The sequence below is a fragment of the Danio rerio genome, chromosome 9 (assembly GCF_052040795.2).
Source record: "Danio rerio strain M-AB ecotype USA chromosome 9, GRCz13ab, whole genome shotgun sequence".
NCBI classification, from domain to species: domain Eukaryota; kingdom Metazoa; phylum Chordata; class Actinopteri; order Cypriniformes; family Danionidae; genus Danio; species Danio rerio.
In genome coordinates, this window is record NC_141029.1 from 22,615,705 (window position 1) to 22,633,739 (window position 18,035).

Sequence of the window (18,035 nt, forward strand, 5' to 3'; positions counted from 1 at the left end):
GATCTCAACTGATTTCCTGTTTTACATTTTTCATTTTTATCACTTTCGAGAATCCAAAAAGAATATTGATAAAGTTATGATAGCTGCATTAACATGAAGTTATGATTGAATTGCCTCTTGTTACCGTTATGAAATAGTTTGAAAACAAGCAGTAAATATTCATGGGTCAACGACATGACCACATTGAAATGGACTACAGTATATAGTAACATTGCACACCCCTAATGTAGTCAAGTTTTGTTTATTCGAGTCCGTAACAAAAATCACTGAAGAAAAATGCTTGAGATTATTGGGATTCTAATTTTTGTTGCCATGATAACACCACACAGGTTATTTCAAGATTGTGCCATTTCTATTTCACACATCTTGACTGAGAGGCGTTGATGGATTGCAGCTCAGCCACCACAAGCACTCAGACAGATAGTTTCATGTTTATAGCACCACGAGGGGCCGAATGTTCAGCTAATAGCGCTGACCGCTTGAACCTGTGATTGTTTGCAGTGCTTAAGCTCGGTCCGGAGGCCTTCAAGTTTGACAGCGGACTGGAGGCTGTGGCTGTGAGACAGAACGAGAAATACTACATCCTGAGGCCAGAGGTCATCGAGACGTACTGGTACATGTGGAGATTCACCCACGATCCCAAATACAGGCAGTGGGGCTGGGAAGCAGCGCAGGTCAGCAGCTTTTCCATCTTTATCAGAATGAATGAAACGCAGTATCTCTGAAAGTGATGCTGTGAATCTCTTATAATGATGTGCATTCATGGATTAGACATCTTCTCAAGACATTTTTGATAAAATATTTTGTCTAACACCTGAGAAGCATTTTAAAGGAGATGTTTCCCCTCCCCATTTAAATAAAAGAATAAAAGCTTTGCAGATGAACATTTAAAGAGAAGCAATCATAAATGTTAGTTTTGTTTTAGTATTATTATCCTTATGCGTCCCACTTTATATTAAATGTCTTTAATTGCATGTACTTAGATTAAATGAATAAATACAATAAGTATTACTAAGTTTATAATGTATGGCATAACACTATGGGTGTTATTTAGGGTAAGTTTAGGCACATGTTTGCTGGTATGTGTATGTTTAGGGATGGTTAAAGTTAGGCATGGGATAATAAGTTTCAAGGTATACCACAGTTTGGAAAAGTCAAGGTTTAAAAACCACCAAACTTTTCTGTTATACTGTTCCTACAGTATTTTTTAAGTTATTTTTTTCTTTTTTAGGACAACAGTGTCTTCAGCTGAAATTATATAAAAATTGTTTAAAAAAATCTGTTTTTGAAGCTAATGAAGACAGCAGTAGTCAATGATTTATTTAAATTATTTAGCATGTTTACTGTTACAAAATATGTTAAATGTTTCTCAAAGTGAAAAAAGATTTAGTTTTTTACCCAGACATTTCAAAATTATATATTTTAGTGATCACAATACCTTAATACTGTGAGAATTTTATACAAGGTTACATACCGTCAGAAATATATATTAACTCATGCCTAGTAGGGCCAATAGTGTAATTACAAATGTAATTGCAGAAATTAATTGCAGTGTAATTACATGCATGTATTTAACTAAGCTTAATCATTGTAACAACTGATTAATTTCAGTGTAAGTACATATTGAAACACTCAATATAAAGTTGGACCAACTTATGGCATAAAATAAATTGATTAGTGTGAAATGCTTACTGTATTAAAGTAATATTTTATATATAGTATAATTTTATAATTTATATATTTAACATCTTATAACAATAATTAAATACCTTAGATAAAATTACAGCTTTTGAGTTTAATCGTTATAAGTATCATATGAGTATTATATACCAGTGTAACAATGAAGAGTTTTTTTCTTATTTGGAGTTTAAGATTAATGAATACTATAACAAATGTAATGCTCATTTAACTTGTGTTAACTAATGGATCTTGTTGTAAATCAGTGGTATGGGAACCCATGGCTTACGAGCCACATGTGGCTGTTTGACCAAAAATACATGTCTCTTTAGCGCCTCTGTCTTTAATAATATTTTACAGTTAAAAAATTAGAATCGTCATTAGAAATCAGTTTAAATTTGATCAGTTAAAGTTAATTGGTGCTGTGTATAAAGGTGAATTGTGACTCCAATAAAGGGGAAGCAACTTCTGTTTTTATGGTAACCTTGTGCTTGTAAATTCAAACACAATTCATGGGTGGTGATGGCGAAAAATAAATACTTCTTTATATTGCCCTTTCTTCATTCATGGACTTGCTCAATGTGATGCTTCATATTTGTTTATTTTTGAGTTTTGAATGGACATAAAGATTTAGTTTAAACCTGTATACAGTAATATAGGCGCCACTGTGACACAGTGGGTAGCACAATCCCTTTACAACAAGAAAGTCGCTGGTTCGAACCCCAGCTGGGTCAGTTGACATTTCTGTGTGGAGTTTGCATGTTCTTATCGTATTCACAAGGGTTTTCTCCGGATGCTCTGGTTTCCCACATAATCCAAAGACTTTCGTTACTGGTAAATTGAATAAGCTAAATTGGCCATAGAGTATGTGTGTGAATGTAAGTATGTATGGGTGTTTCCCAGTGCTGGGTTGTGGCTGGAATGGCGTCCGCTGTGTAAAACATATGCTGGATAAGTTGGCGGTTCATTCCTCTGTGGTGACCCAAGATGAATGAAGGAACTAAGCTGAAAAAAAAATGAATATATATATATATATATATATATATATATATATATATATATATATATATATATATATATATATATATATATATATATATATATATGAATGTTAAAAATATATAAATAATAATTAAATAATATAAATATAAATATTACCCACTTTGCTGAAAAAGGTTCCCAACCCCTGTTGTAAAGTGTTTCCAGAAGTACTTTATTCACTACTTAAATTTTTATCATGTGATTTTATCATAACGATAAAAAATCTGTTTTTAATGCAAATTAAACTGCCTCAGACCCTGTTGTGAATATTTTTTCTGATAAATAAATATGTATTTTAAGATTAAATATATTTTGTCCTGTGTATTTTTGATGCCTTTATTTAATAAGAATCACAAATTTATGAAAATATCAAAACTACTTCTTCCGATTCTAAATCACTGTTCTTAATTATAACAAAATAATGACTTGCTTTTATTGTCCTCGTTTGTACTGTAAGTCTCTTTGTATAAAAGCACTTGCTAAATGAGCGTGTAAATGTTGCAATGATTTAGCATTTAAAAAAACACACTTTTACTGTCAGTTATCGACCATAACATAAAACAAATTATCGCCTTATGTTGTCAGCTAGAATTATAACCCAATAAAACAAACCCTTGTTTAACTGGTGGCAGTACTAAAGTCGTTGATGATTACAGTTGTATATTACTGATTGGTCTATTTATAAAAATTGTCTACAGTACATTTAAAGCATTAACCTGCCTGGGGGACTACAGGTGGAAACTATTACTTTTCCTCTAAGCTGACTCTGTCTTGCCTATGGTTATTCTAGGTCAAATGTACTGTTGTGCATTGTCCCTGTACAGAAACATAATACTATACTATACTATACTATACTATACTATACTATACTAAATTACAACTATAACTATACCCACTCAAAGCTGGAGCACAAACAGAAGTGTTCATCCGCCCTCATAAAACTGGTATCTCCAGCCATCAGAGTTTAGCCAGATCTCGCAGACAGAATAAGGTCAGACTGTGTGTACGGCACAAGATGTTCTTCAGTATCTAAACCATATCTTATCGCTTTGGTATCCAGCTTCAGTCGCACTCACTTTATCTGTGGCATCTGCTGGTATTAGTCCTGTACCTCTCCTTCTGTATCTGTTCATCCCTTGTTTTTTTCATCCTCGGTTTTCCCGTCATCATCACTCTGTTTTATTTGAGGGTGTGTTTGTGGTTTTGGAAGAGTTTAAAGTCGTCTTGGGAATGGAGCGTCATTGTTTTCCCTCTGATTGGGTGTCATTGTTCTTTGCAATTGGGCTTTCAGTTGATGGTGCCTGGGCTTTTTCTCTTTCCTCCCCATTTCTGTCAAAGGAGAAAGGGAGCGGAATAAAGCTCACTTGTTCCCATGTTGTTATCGGCTCTTTTCTCCTTCAAATTTGATCATTTTCTGTCTCCAGCTCTCTCTGTGCAGCTCTTTCTTTCCACGTTCTCAAGGTTTCACGTCTCTTTGCGTTGTCTTTAGTGTAGATAAACGCTATTGTGTTGATCTGGTTGGCATCCACTCTCATCTCCAGAATCGGTTAATATTATTTTCCCAAGTTCTCACTATATCTCGTCTGGAGTAAGATGGTCAGATAGATTTTGGACAAGTGGTTTGTTATTGTCGGCTTAAAGATATTTTGGTTGTTTGAGCTTTTAAAGTGTTCACAAATAATGTAATTCTCAATTGAAGAGTGATATTAATATTAAGGCAGAATAAGGGTATGTTTGCACAGCGCTTACGTATATGTACTAAAAGCAGATAAGTTTTAGCTTTGTGTTTGGAAAGTTTCTCATTCACGCAACCCCATTGTCAAACAAATCCCTATTCACGCAGATCCACAAAAGCGACTATAAATGCAGTATTATTCATGCCAGGCAAGTCGTTTGACAATGGCACTTTTTGAAGGAAGACTACATGTTTGTGCACATAAAAACATTGTTTTTGTTTTCAAGTATTGAAATCTGTTTTTCAGTTTTCATTTAAATCAACGGCCACAACAAACTAAAGGTTTTCCCTTAGATAAATATTAGATTTATTGAAAACTCTGCTATGTTGATGCCCACTTAGATTAAAAGTGTTTTAATCTTTTTCCAAGAAACAATACATTCTTTTTAAACTTGACTAAATAAACATTAACAAACACAAAAATCTTTTTTATATATACAACAGATGAAGAAAGCAGGGTATCTGTAGGGTCTTAAAATCTTTCAATTTCAAAAGCCAAATTTTAGGCTTTAAAAAGTTAAATCCACTGAGATATTGTGTTGTAGGTAGGCATGTGATGATAACCCATGGGTGTAATCACAATATCATGAAATATTTTATCCAAGGTTATCATACCGTCAGAATCGTATACCGACCCTTGCCTAGTTGTAGATCTTAAATCATTTTAAATGGGTCTTAATTTTCCTTTGTCTATGCAAAGCTAGACCCCTTTTATATAGCTTGTAACACCCTTTCAATCACTAACAATATATTTCAATAAAAGTTTTAAGAAGCGTTTATTAACTGACTTTATTAACTTATTAATATGGTTTAATTATATTCCTCACAATAACACTTGACTTTATTGTTTTTTTAAGGTTTTAACTTTTTTATTTAAAAAAAAAAACTTTGGAGTTTAGCCTTGTGTAAGTCTGAAATTTAATTCATTATGGTCTAAAAGTCGTAAAAAGTCCTAAATTTGACTTTATGAAATCTGCAGAAACCCTGAGAGAGGCATCACTGCATTAGATGGAAATTATATTTCCTAAAAGTTTAGCTTGATCATATTCTTAAATGACTTTTTTTCTAGCTTATACATCACTGCTTATAGGACTCATGTCAAAGTTGCATTGTTTGATTTGTGGCTGATTTGATCAAATATTTCAAAGATAGTTTGACTGAAATATGAACACAACTTGAAGCAAAAGATATCAACACAATCCAAAAAATGGCGGATTGCTTAACCATACTTGTTTTTTGTGTCATAGTTGTGATTAGGGCTGCACATATTGTTTCAGCATTGATATTGCAATGTGCGCATCCGCAATAGTCAAATCGCAAATATATGCACCGTCCAGTCTGAATTATAGTTGACCTGGAGCTACAGAATTGAATTAAATTGCTGTATTTATACTGAATTTAAGATTTCTGCAATAAAAAAAAAATTCTTACATTTCAAAGCGAAAACAAGATTATTTCACTTACCACATAGGCAGATAATTTCCTTAAAACTCTTAATTTTGACTTATTTCTTCTGAAGTTTGGGGTTGGCGGGGTGTAATACATGAAGGTGGATTCAGATGAAGGCAGATTCACCCTGCTTTGACTAAACTCTTGGCATTTCTAATTTACTTGATCCTAATGATCTAAGGGATCTGTTAAGCTTGTATTTAGCGAGCATATCTGTAATGTGTTGAGGTCCTAGGCCATTTAGTGATTTTATAGACAAGTAGAAATACTTTAAAATCTATTTAGAATGTAACTGGAAGCCAGTGTAAAGACCTGAGGACAGGTGTGATGTGCTCTGATTTTCTGGTTCTGGTTTCTGAAATGCGTCTAATTGTAGCAGATCTTTATTTGTTTGGAATGCCTGGTGCTATTTTCACTCCTTACTACTAATTTTATACCATTACATATTTGCAGATAAACCAAGTGCATACATTTCAGCACATAACAGTGTTTTGGATTTTCAGCAAATATATGCAGAATAAATGGCATAAATGGTGTTAACGGATAGCTGTGGAGTAAATACTGTTTCAGATGATAAAACAAGTGCCCTACGTTCTGAAAAATAAAGGTTTTTAAAGATGTAAGATGAGCTGAAGTAATCTAAATGGAAATGAGGGGAGGAGGAGTTGGATCTCTGTTGAATGGGTTAATATAGGGCTGGATCAGGCCAGCTGCTGTTGAGGTGAGTCTTGAGCGCAGCAGCTGTTTCAGGCCGATCTGCTGCAGGTAGGTGAACACATCATGCCATGTTTTCCTGGCACAGATGGCTTGCATCACTCGTGCCTGCAGAGGCTGAAGCAGCACTAATGGAGCATTATTGGTTCTTGGAGTACCGGGCCAGAAAAACAGAGCAGCATGGTATATATTTTTCCTATTTCTGGCTTGTCATTACTGCGGGTACACCGTCATGCGCTGATTTGATTTGCAGTCATAAAATGGTGATTAGGGCAGAGTTTCACTTGATATTGCCCATACTGTATAGATAATCTTTCTGAGCTGAGGCACAGGAAAAAGTACATCTGGAAGTGAGCTAGCCTGAGTTGTTCATCAGCTGGTTGATGTTTTTATTAGAAACTGAGAGATATTATATGCTTTAATCGAGTTTGGGAATCACTGATGGAAGAAAAGTGCATGACTTCAACAGAAAAGACACGGTCATGACTCAAGCGTCTTTTAAAAACCCTTTCCAGCAAATGTTCAGACGCGATCTTCTCTCCAGAACATCATGTGTTTACATGTCTCAGAGTTTAAGACATTTTTCATTTAGATCCTGTATTGATGATTGAGAATCAGACTGCTGCGCAAAGTTTTCTTTTGGACATTCTAAAGATTCTCAATAGGGTTCCGGTCTGGTCTTAGCCTGTACATGTGTAAAAATGTAAAAGCATGTGATGTCTCATGCTTCTAATTCTAATTTGATTAATCCTGGTATAATTATCTTGAATTTAGCCCATGACACCAGGGAAGTAAAAATCCATTGATGGAATAACCTGGTCTTTCAGTACATATACAGTTGAAGTCCAATACAGTTGAATTATTAGCCCCCTGTTTATTTTTTTTAAAGGAGAGAAAATTTTTCAACACATTTCTAAACAAATTAGTTTTAATAACTCATTTCTTCTTCATGACAGTAAATAATATTTGACTAGATATTTTTCAAGACTCTTCTATACTGCTTAAAGTGACATTTAAAGGCTTAATTGGGTTAATTAGGTTAACTAGGCAGGTTAGGGTAATTTGGCAAGTTAGTATAACAATGGTTTGTTCTGTAGACTATCAAAAATATAGCTTAAAGAGGCTAATAATTTTGCCCTCAAAATGTTATAAAAAAAATAATAAAAACGGCTTTTGCTCTAGCTGAAATAAAACAAATAAGACTTTCTCTAAAAGAAAAAAATATTAGGTGACATGTTGTGGAAATTTCCTTGCTCTGTTTAAAATAATTAGGGAAATATTTAAAAAAAGAAAAACAAAAACAAAGGGGGGCTAATAATTCTGACTTCAACTGTACATAACAATTCTGAACCTTGATCTGACCAACTGTAGCATCCCCAGATCTCAGCAAAGGTACCAACTTGTATGGTCCGCACTAGGCATGATGGTTGCAAAACTTGATCCACCTCTCTTCTTATCCTGATGGACCCATCATCACTCTGGAACAGGGTAAATCTGTACTCATCAGATCACATGACCTTCTTCCATTGCTCCAGACTTCAATCTTTATGCTCCCTAGAAAATTGAAGCCTTTTTTCTTGATTAACTTCACTGATAAATGTTTTTCTTAAGGCTACACAGCTCTTTAGTCTCAATCCCCTGAGTTGCGCATTGGAATGTGGAAAAATACTCTGTTTCATAATGTATTTTTTTCTTTTTTTCTTTTTTTGTGATTGGCGATTGCAGTCATTCAAGATTTTTCTCTGACCATATAAACTACTAGTCAGTTTTTATGTTTTTTTTTTTTTAAGAAAATTATTCTGTACATCAGGGCGGCAATTATTAAATGTGAAATATTTATTAAAATTTTAAACAACTGCTTCCTTATTGTATGTAGTTTCAAATGAAATTTTTACTCCAGTCATTATTGCTTTTTTTTTACTAGTACATTAATAATAATATTAACAATAATAATAATCAATATTATTAATATTAGGGTGATTTCTGAAGCACTCTGAAGACTGTAGTAATGAAGCTGAAACTTAATTTTTAAAATCACTGGAATAAATGATTAAGTTAAATGATGAACTACTTCTGAACAATTATTTTATTGTGCAATAACATTTCACCATTTTACTATTATGCCAATAATTAGGTCATTTTTCACGACCACAGGAAGTGCCCTCTGACATTGTTTGTTTGGGAAATGAGTTGTTTAAGGAATGGGAATCTACTCTCTACATCTGTTAAAGTTAATTAACTTGTTACCAACTGAAGCATAAGCATCCATGCACTTATTATCCATTGGGATTCTCCTACCCATTTGCTTAGTTAAATCCAGGTTGTGATTTTTGTTCTTTTCTTTTTTCTCTACATTTAAATAAGAAATATTAAACAGAAGTATTTTGTTGAATATTGGACCTGTCAGTATCCAGTGTCAAATGATACTTAAGAAATGCTGAATCATCCTATATATATTATTATTTTCTCAAGCTTTAACAAAACATTTTGTAAAATAAAGGTTGTAATCCCCCCTCCATTTTTGAACATTGCCACAGAAATTAATTCGTAAACAAATAAAATGAAAATACAATTACAACAGGAATAGATAAAAATATAGCAAAATGGAAAATATTAATAATAATCATAATAATAATAAATTAATTAATTAAAATAATAAATTATATATATATATATATATATATATATATATATATATATATATATATATATATATATTTATTTATATATATATATATATATATATATATATATATATATATATATATATATATATATATATATATATAATTATATATAAGCACTATATATATAAAATTTAAATAAATTATTACAGACATAACATGATAATACAGATCAATATTCTGATACATTTATAGTGGTCTTTTACATAAATATGAAACCAAACCATATTGGTGATCACAGTTAAACCTGTTTGCACAGATTTCTTTATATAAATCAGTTAAATGAGAGAGTCTTCATCTTCTCAAAATATGTGATCATAGTTTGCCATGTCTCGTAAAATTTTTGGACAGATCCCTTCATTAAATACTTAATTTACTTTAATTTCAAATATAAAATCAGATCACACATCCACATTGAAGCTTTAGGTGAAGCTGCTGAATTCCAATCAAGTAGTATTCTTCTCCTTCCTAACAAAGTAGCGAAGGCGATAACATTTTTTTCTTGTTTGTTAAAGATATCTTGTGTTCTTGTACACCAAAAATAGCTAACTCAACACCAGGTTTTAGTATTTCTTACTAATATTAATAATGAAACTGTTTTGCTGCTTCATATTTCTGAGCAAACTGCTATTTTTTTCAGAATTATTTCATGAATTAAAAGTAAAATATAATAATGTTATTGTCTTCAGTGTTACAAACTAAATGACCCTGAGTGTAAGTCATATTCTATATATGAATACAATGTCTTTCTCTTCTGCAGGCTATAGATAAGCACTGTCGAGTGAGCGGAGGTTTCTCTGGTGTGAAAGACGTCTACTCCTCCAATCCCACCTATGATGACGTCCAGCAGAGCTTCTTCCTGGCTGAAACGCTCAAGTAAAGAATCAGCTCATTTACTCGCACTCATTTACTCTCTCATGATCTCTTTCAGTTCGTTATGCGAGTATGCATTAGAACTACATATTATACCAGGCCCGTAGCCAGCCTATTAAAAGAGGTGGTTCTTTTTTCCTCAAGAAGTGGACCACTTTGCAGTTATTCTCCTCATTTTCTATTAAATAAGAGTTTCAAATGTTGCATTTTAGTGACATTTTAAGCACTAATTTTTGGATGAGCTTGTCGGATGGTCATCATGACCACACTTTTTGCTGCAACAAGTATATTTCCTACATTTTTGTCAAAGTGCTTCTCAAACTATTTTATGTTTACAAAAATGTGTTTATTTACGAATGTGAATTTAAAATGTACGTTATAACGTTAGAATTTAAAGTACAAATGTTGAACAAAAAAATAAGTGAAATGCTCATTTATCATCCATCAATATTAGCAATCTGTTTAAAACTTGTTTTACAGAGGTGGCCCACTATGTTATCATATTTTAAACTTTAGTTGATGTGTAATGTAGCTGTGTGAACATAAACAACATCTCTGAATGTATGACGCTTAAAGTTCAATGTAAAGGGAGACAGTGGCTTTTACAGAGTTAGCTTAGGTTTTTTTTCCAAGAACATACTGCACAGCGAAGGGGCGTGGCCAGAGGCGCTGTAATGTTACAGCAGAGAAAGCTAAAATGCGTCCAAACGCTGCTATTTCCACAGAGCTTCTTCTGTCTCTGTATTTGGGCTTCCAAATGACACGACACAAAGACAGAAGTGCTTACAGTTCAGTATTAATTTTGTTCCAGAGAATTATAAAATACATAGCAAGCATGATTTGACAAAACACAGCTTCCAGAATCTCTCCCAGTTCAGTGCTGGATTCGGTTAAAATCTCCTCAAAGAAGGGGCAGCTCCAACAAGCAAAAGCTGTGGACTCACAACCTGTAAGTGTTTTTATTTGTTAAAAATTAATCATGACATGCACAGTGTCTAGCGTTAACAGTATGCTGTAGCTAAGATGTAAACAACAGGAAATGGTGTTTGGCACCGCTAACAATTTTAATTCACCAGCGCGTGCGTGTCTCCCAATAAGCAGCTTTTCTGTGCGTTCTACATCTCATGGAATAATCTAGCAAGAGATATGTGGACAATTCATATTACTTACATATGCATATTCCGAATATATGTGAAAGACGTTGTGTAACACGTTGAGTTAGGTAATAAAATACAGGAGAGCTCGCCTAACTCGTGTTGCAGCAGAAAAATCAACCAAAGCTCACACAGGTCACATCCCACATCTTGTGCTTTATTCTTCTGTCAGTGGTGTCACTGTACATACAATGGTGATCACTCTTAAAGAAGCCACACCCCATTTTCACTCGTTATAGACACTAGTTACATTTTATTTTAGACAGCGTGCATGAGGTTGACTGACTGTTTACACAGCACAAAAGCGCGTGCTTGTAGGTGGTGTGATGTGGAGCCGATCCGCGAATTACAGCACATTATGATAGATGACCAATCAGAGTCACTTGAGGTCGGGTCTTTCGGAGAAGCTTGGAAATATGACAGCCATTTTCATGTTAGCTGAGTAGCTGTATTGACCTTATTCTAAAATGCGGAAGTGCGCCTGTTATTGCGATTGTTTTAGAAATTCTGATTTAGTTGCCTATGGGAGAAATGACTAGTAATTATAAACGGCAGAAAATGGTCAAACTACTTGCTCTACAAACAAATGTTTGCATGACTATACAGACCAAGTAGAATATTATATAAAGAAAATGTCAGTTTGCAACATCAAACAGTGAAACAAGCCGGTTTTAATGTTTAAAAATGAATGGAAGTGAATGAGACCTGAAGTCTCCAGCCAAAAAGATTCAAATGGCTGCGCCCACTAGTTGGCTAAGAATAAGGTGAATATAATCAAAGTGAGATTTATGAAAAAATAACAATGTGATTTCCTTCAAGTGAAACATGAGTACACATTGCTTTGCATCTTATAAACACACCTAAGCCTTAAAATTACGTTCTGGACAACCCCTTTAAATTCAAAACTGTAGCCTACAGGCAAATAACATCTGGCCAGCTCATTTCCTCAGTCAGAATTAGTCAATTTAAATAATAATTAATAATTACATTTGTCTTAAAGCTTTTTTTCTATCAGTTATTTTAAAAATCTGTTTCAAACTTCAGACAAAAGAGCTTATATATGGGCCAAATTCTGAACTTTGTAAGGGAGTGGGTCTTTTGAACCACTCGAATCTCCCTGCGCCTGTACACAATATAATAGTATAATCCCAGTTAACGGCAGGCTCTGTAATTCTTAGTTAAACAAGGTGGTGTAAATTGAACTGAGAAAGAGAGCCAGTCGTTACTGCCACCTGCTGGTGTGATTGAAACATTACAGCTTTCTTTAATTCTGTAAATGTTCTGTGATTTTCTAGATATCTGTACCTGCTGTTCTCCAGTGACGAGCTGCTTCCTCTGGAGAACTGGGTGTTCAACACGGAGGCTCATCCTCTGCCCGTCCTGCACCTGGGCAACATCACCCTGCCGGGCAGCGAGAGCCAGCGGTAGAGAGGACAGACAGGGGGGCGCTCTCCCCCTCAACCGCCCCTTTACTGAACACCTCCCTCCTCCTGAAAGACAGCAGAGGAGAGAACTGAACCCCACAACCACTGTCTCCTCCTGCACTGTGAATCATGGGACTGCAGTGAACGCAGGAGACCCCATCATGTCTCTCTATCTCTCTCTCATGTATTCTCTCAACAACAAACTGGTGGATTGATCAATTAGCGGACAAAAAAGACGCGCATTTCTCACCAGGGAAGGATTTTATCAAGTTTGTTCTATTTGTTTTTCTCCAGTTTGGTGGCGTTTCATGACTTGGTGGATGAATGCTTTTCGGACCAGCCTCTTTCGCTTTCCGAGACGGCAGATATGGCCTCCTGTGATATCCTTTTCTGGGCACACGGGGATGTTCAGGATTTCTTCTCAACGTCTCGTTCTTGAGGTTAGCGGGTAAATTATGGACATGTGCTGCTGTCGAACAGCTGTGAAATCTTCACCACCGTCATTCCAGAAATCCTGCGCTTTCAGTGTTTCTCCATTCACGTCTTTTCCTCAGAAAGTACTGCTTTCTGATTGGTGGATGGGTTTGTTTCGCCACTCTATGAATCAGTAACACTTGAAGCAGAAGTCGCAGCTATTTCAATGCTAATGCTATCGGTTGTCACCATTTGTTTTCATTTGTCAATAGTGCCGCTTTGTTAGACCAGACCAGATTTTTTTTTCAGCAGCTGAGATTCACCACTAATCATAGCCAACGAGATAGAGATTTATATATTATAAATATATGGGGTTTAGAGTTCAGAAAATACACTGTGTGTGTGTGTGTGTGTGTGTGTGTGTGTGTGTGCGTGTGTGTACAAGAAGCTCAGAGTCGGTAAAACACAAACTAGATATTTTGCATACAACTTAACAACAATGCCAATGATGTAGGTTTTGTCACGGGACGAATGATGTTCAACTGCGGTCGTTTGTTTTATTTTCAGGTTGTCATTCCAGTTTCTGGTTTTCATTAAAAGCTAAAGCATATCTCTGAAGATCTCATGTGAGTTTTAGCGTGACTTATTCCCTGATGTGTTTTCTCAAACACCGACTCCTGACATCAGATGAGTTTGAGCAAACACAACCTGCAGCCAGTCCTAATCAAGTATTTCATTTGCTTTTATTTATTTATTTCTTTTGGCTTAATAGACCTTTAATGAATATTGATTCAGTCTCTTTTTGAAGACGCTTTCAGCCTTATTCTGCTCTTTTTTTTTACTTTCAAGTGTGTAAAATGGCACATTCACAGAACATGTAGTCCACACGCAGAAGGAAAAGCTGATTATTTCCTCTAAGCTCTGTTTGAGGATCAATCCATCTCAAAGCACCGTTGATAAGATGCTGGGTGCCATCGATCAGCTCTTTTTCTCTCTTTGCTTTCAGTTCCTGTCTGAAGGAGACCCGTGTGTGCTCTCCTCTCCTCTAGGTGGCAGCAGTGGCGTCCGAAGTGTGTCATTTCAGTTCTTTTCTCCCACAGTAACATGACTTTGACTAATGGTGAGTGAAGCCCAGGCAAACGCTCTTCCCTGTTGTTGCTGGGTGGGTTTTGAAAAAGCTGTGTTCTGTATTTGTATTTTTACTGAACAAAGAAGACAACAAAATATTGTAAATATGTTTAAAATGACACAAATTCAATAAAGATGTTACAAAAAGTGAACAGGATAAAGCAAACGCCTTTATTGTGCAGTCTTTTCTTTATGGCCTTTCTAGATTACGCTTTTTTGTGAAAATCCATGTTATCGATTTAATTAATTTTAATATTTTAAAAGGTCACCTCAAAATATTGCTAGTAATACACCCTCATGCCAAGATGTAGGTGACTTTTTTCTTCAGTAGAACGTTTTGAGATTGTGAGCAAAAATCTGGGTCTTAAATACTTTTAACCACTTTTAAAAATACTTTTTTAAACTGCTACCATCTAGTATGGCAGTGTTTCTCAACCACGTTCCTGGAGGACCACCAACACTGCATGTTTTGGATGTCTCCTTTGTCACAGCCATTACTGGTCTTTCAGTCTCTGCTAATGAGCTGATGATCTGAATCAGGTGTGTTTGTTTAGAGAGACACGGTAAATGTGCAGAGCTGGTGGTTCTCCAGGAGCATGGTTAAGAAACACTGTTTTATACTATAGTTTTTAAATATTAGGTGGCATGGTGGCATTTGCATGTTCTCCCTGTGTTTGTGTGGGTTTTCTCTGAGTGTTTTGGTTTCCCCCACAGTCTAAAGACATGCGCTATAGGGGAATTGAATAAACTAAATTGGCTGTAGTGTGTGTGTGTGAATGTGCGAGTGTATGGATGTTTCCCAGTACTGTGTTTTGGCTGGAAGGGCATCCACTGTGTAAAACATATGTTGGAAAAGTTGGTAGTTCATTCAGCTGTGGTGAATTCCGATAAATTAGGGACTTAGCCAAAGGAGAATGAATGATTGTATAAATTACAGTAAAATGTTAAACAGGGTGAGGCAGTGGCGCAGTAGGTAGTGTTGTCGCCTCACAGCAGGAAGGTCGTGGGTTGCTGGTTCGAGCCTCGGCTCAGTTGGCGTTTCTGTGTGGAGTTTGTATGTTCTCCCTGCGTTCGCGTGGGTTTCCTCCGGGTGCTCCGGTTTCCCCCACAGTCCAAAGACGTGGTATAGGTGAATTGGGTAGGCTAAATTGTCTGTTGTGTATGACTGTGTGTGAATGAGTGTGTGTGGATGTTTCCCAAAGATGGGTTGCGGCTGGAAGGGGATCCGCTGCGTAAAAACGTGCTGGATAAGTTGACGGTTCTTTCCACTGTGGCGACTCCAGATTAATAAAGGGAATAAGCCGACAAGAAAATGAATGAATAGTAGTGAAAATTATAATAATAATAATAAAAGTGAAAAGATAATAATGATAGTGAATTAGTGAATTAGATAATAATGATTAGTGAAAATAATAGTGAAAATGAAAATAATGATATAAGTAAAAATATTAATAATAGTGAAAAAAATAATGATGAAAATGATATAGTAAAAAATGATAATAGTGAAAAATGATGATAATATTAGAGAAAATAATAATAATAATGAACTAATAATAGTGAAAATGATTTATTGCACGCCTCTCGCTAGTGCCCATATACAGCCATATTGCACTGATAGTCGTGTGATATTGCTCATATATTGGTGCTCTACCAATAAAAACTGTTCTTGGTTTAATCTTTATAAAAGTTTTACCTTGTAATCTTTTTACAATCATGAAGGACGTGAAATTCCTTGATCTAAAGCTATGAAGCCTGTAGCTTTTATAGGAACATCCTCAGTATTTAGCTTGAAACAAGCAACAGCGCATACGTTTCCGTTGTCTCAGTAATAATAACATTTAGCCGTGCTGTGTGTTTGTTTGAAGGCCTTCATGCTCTTGTGCTCTTGGCAGCACACACTGATATTATAGGTCGTGGTGAACTGGCACATCACCCTGCTCTTCTTCTTCACGTCATCAGCAAATACCACTTCACATATGGTTTTGTTCTCTGGATTTAGCAGAAACAGCAGATTTGAGGGGAGAAATTCCTCTTTTTTGTGTGTGTGTGTGTGTGTGTGTGTGTCAGGACAGGACGGATGGCTGGCTGGCAGAGGTCGTGATCTGAGTGTCATTTGCCCTCTTTCAACAACTCTTAGTGACACACTGTGACCCTATGGATCATCTGCTGAATACATGCTGACTGATTTCTGCCTTCATATCTGAATAAAAACACTAGCGGAAACGTATTGTACATTCTACTAATGAAATATGCAGTTGTTTTGTTTTTAAGAACTTCATTTTACCATTGCATGATTTTAGCAGGAATAAGAACAAATGGTAAATCTTATTCTCAGCAAGCTTTGTTTATAAAGTAAGGGACTCTACTGAAAACTATTTTATAAAAAATGAGGTAAATAAAGATTGTTATTGTGCTTGTCAATATCCTGGATCTTAAGTTCTCCCAATGGCACCACTTTATAGTCAATGGCGTCATAACAATTTTAGTCATTTATATGACTTGTAATTGTTTTAAGTGCATTTGGGGGGTGAAACACTGTTTTACTCTACAATATATAGTATATGTATATATATATACTTTTGAAATATTTGTGTCTTTTGAGAAATCACTAGCCATTTTTGAGTGAAAATTGTTTAAGCCCCTATTTTCAGTCAGTTTGAGTGTCATCTCTTAGGTCAGAACACAAGTCAGCTATAAAAGCAAGCAATACACTTGGAAAATCAGCATGTTGCAATCCAAAAACTTTACAGTAGAAAGAAAGAAAACAAGCACGGTCACAGTGAACCAGGTAGGTCAGTTGGCAACTCCTAATGATAGCATAGCGATTACACATCACACAGGCTGAACCACTGGAGAAATGAAACATGAGCATACGGAGCACTGCTTACTAATATCCTCCTCACTAAATGCTTGTGCTAAATTTGATTTAAACCACGCTGGAACAAAACTAATCTTACAGGTAAAACAGCATGGAAAAAGCTATAGACCCTTTCACACTTCCAGGTTCTCCGTAGCGGAAGGCTTCATGGTTGGGTAAACTTAGAGCTTAGTGAATGGGAAAATACAACAAATATCTTATTTGCTGAAATAATAAAATAAAAACTCCACAGTGATGTTATAAAGACTAAAATATAAAGATTATAAAGATTAAAAAGGAAATAATAGTGTGAGATTGATGGGGCAAAAATGCAAATAAATGTTCATTCGTTTGAAAACAAATCTACATATTAAAAACCTTCAAGGGTTTAAGATGCTGATGACCATTAAATGCATCATAACAGGCTTGTGAAAAGGGTCCATTTAAAAAAATGGTACAGTAGGGTACACAGACTTGCAGTTCAGAAGTTTACTGACCCTTGTGTCTGTCTACTTGACTGGCTATTCACACCAGGTTCCATTTGAAAAGGCTCATCTGTGCCCTAATCCCTTCAGAAGGACTCAGAATTAAATGCAGTGTGTGATGAAACTGCTAGAGATCATGGCCCTCAGTTGTACCCTATTAAATCCTTCATTTCGAAGGGCTCTTTGAATTTTGAGCACTTCGATTTGAAATGACACTAAAATGGCGGCCATGAGTGTTTTCACTAATGTGCAGTTAGTCTTCAATGCTGCAAAATAAATCTGAGTATCAGTCACTTTCCGTCAGCTTATTCCCTGTTTATCAAGGGTGGGAAAATTGGAATGGAGCACCAATTATTCTGGCTTTTTTTAAATGCCTTTCCAACTGCAACCCAGCACAAAA

General features: G+C 35.4%; 1 protein-coding gene across 2 annotated transcripts in view; it reads left to right on the forward strand.

Annotated features, from left to right (window-relative positions):
- man1a2 (mannosidase, alpha, class 1A, member 2) overlaps positions 1-14,459 on the forward strand; it is a 182,954-nt gene extending 168,495 nt beyond the window's left edge. The window contains 3 exon segments of one of the 2 annotated variants that reach the window (NM_001256622.1): positions 502-674; positions 10,061-10,176; positions 12,623-13,295. In NM_001256622.1, coding sequence (NP_001243551.1) covers positions 502-674; positions 10,061-10,176; positions 12,623-12,755 — 422 coding nt within the window. In that variant the 3' untranslated portion in view covers positions 12,756-13,295. 2 annotated transcript variants of the gene reach the window in all.
- The last annotated feature ends 3,576 nt before the right edge of the window (positions 14,460-18,035 follow it).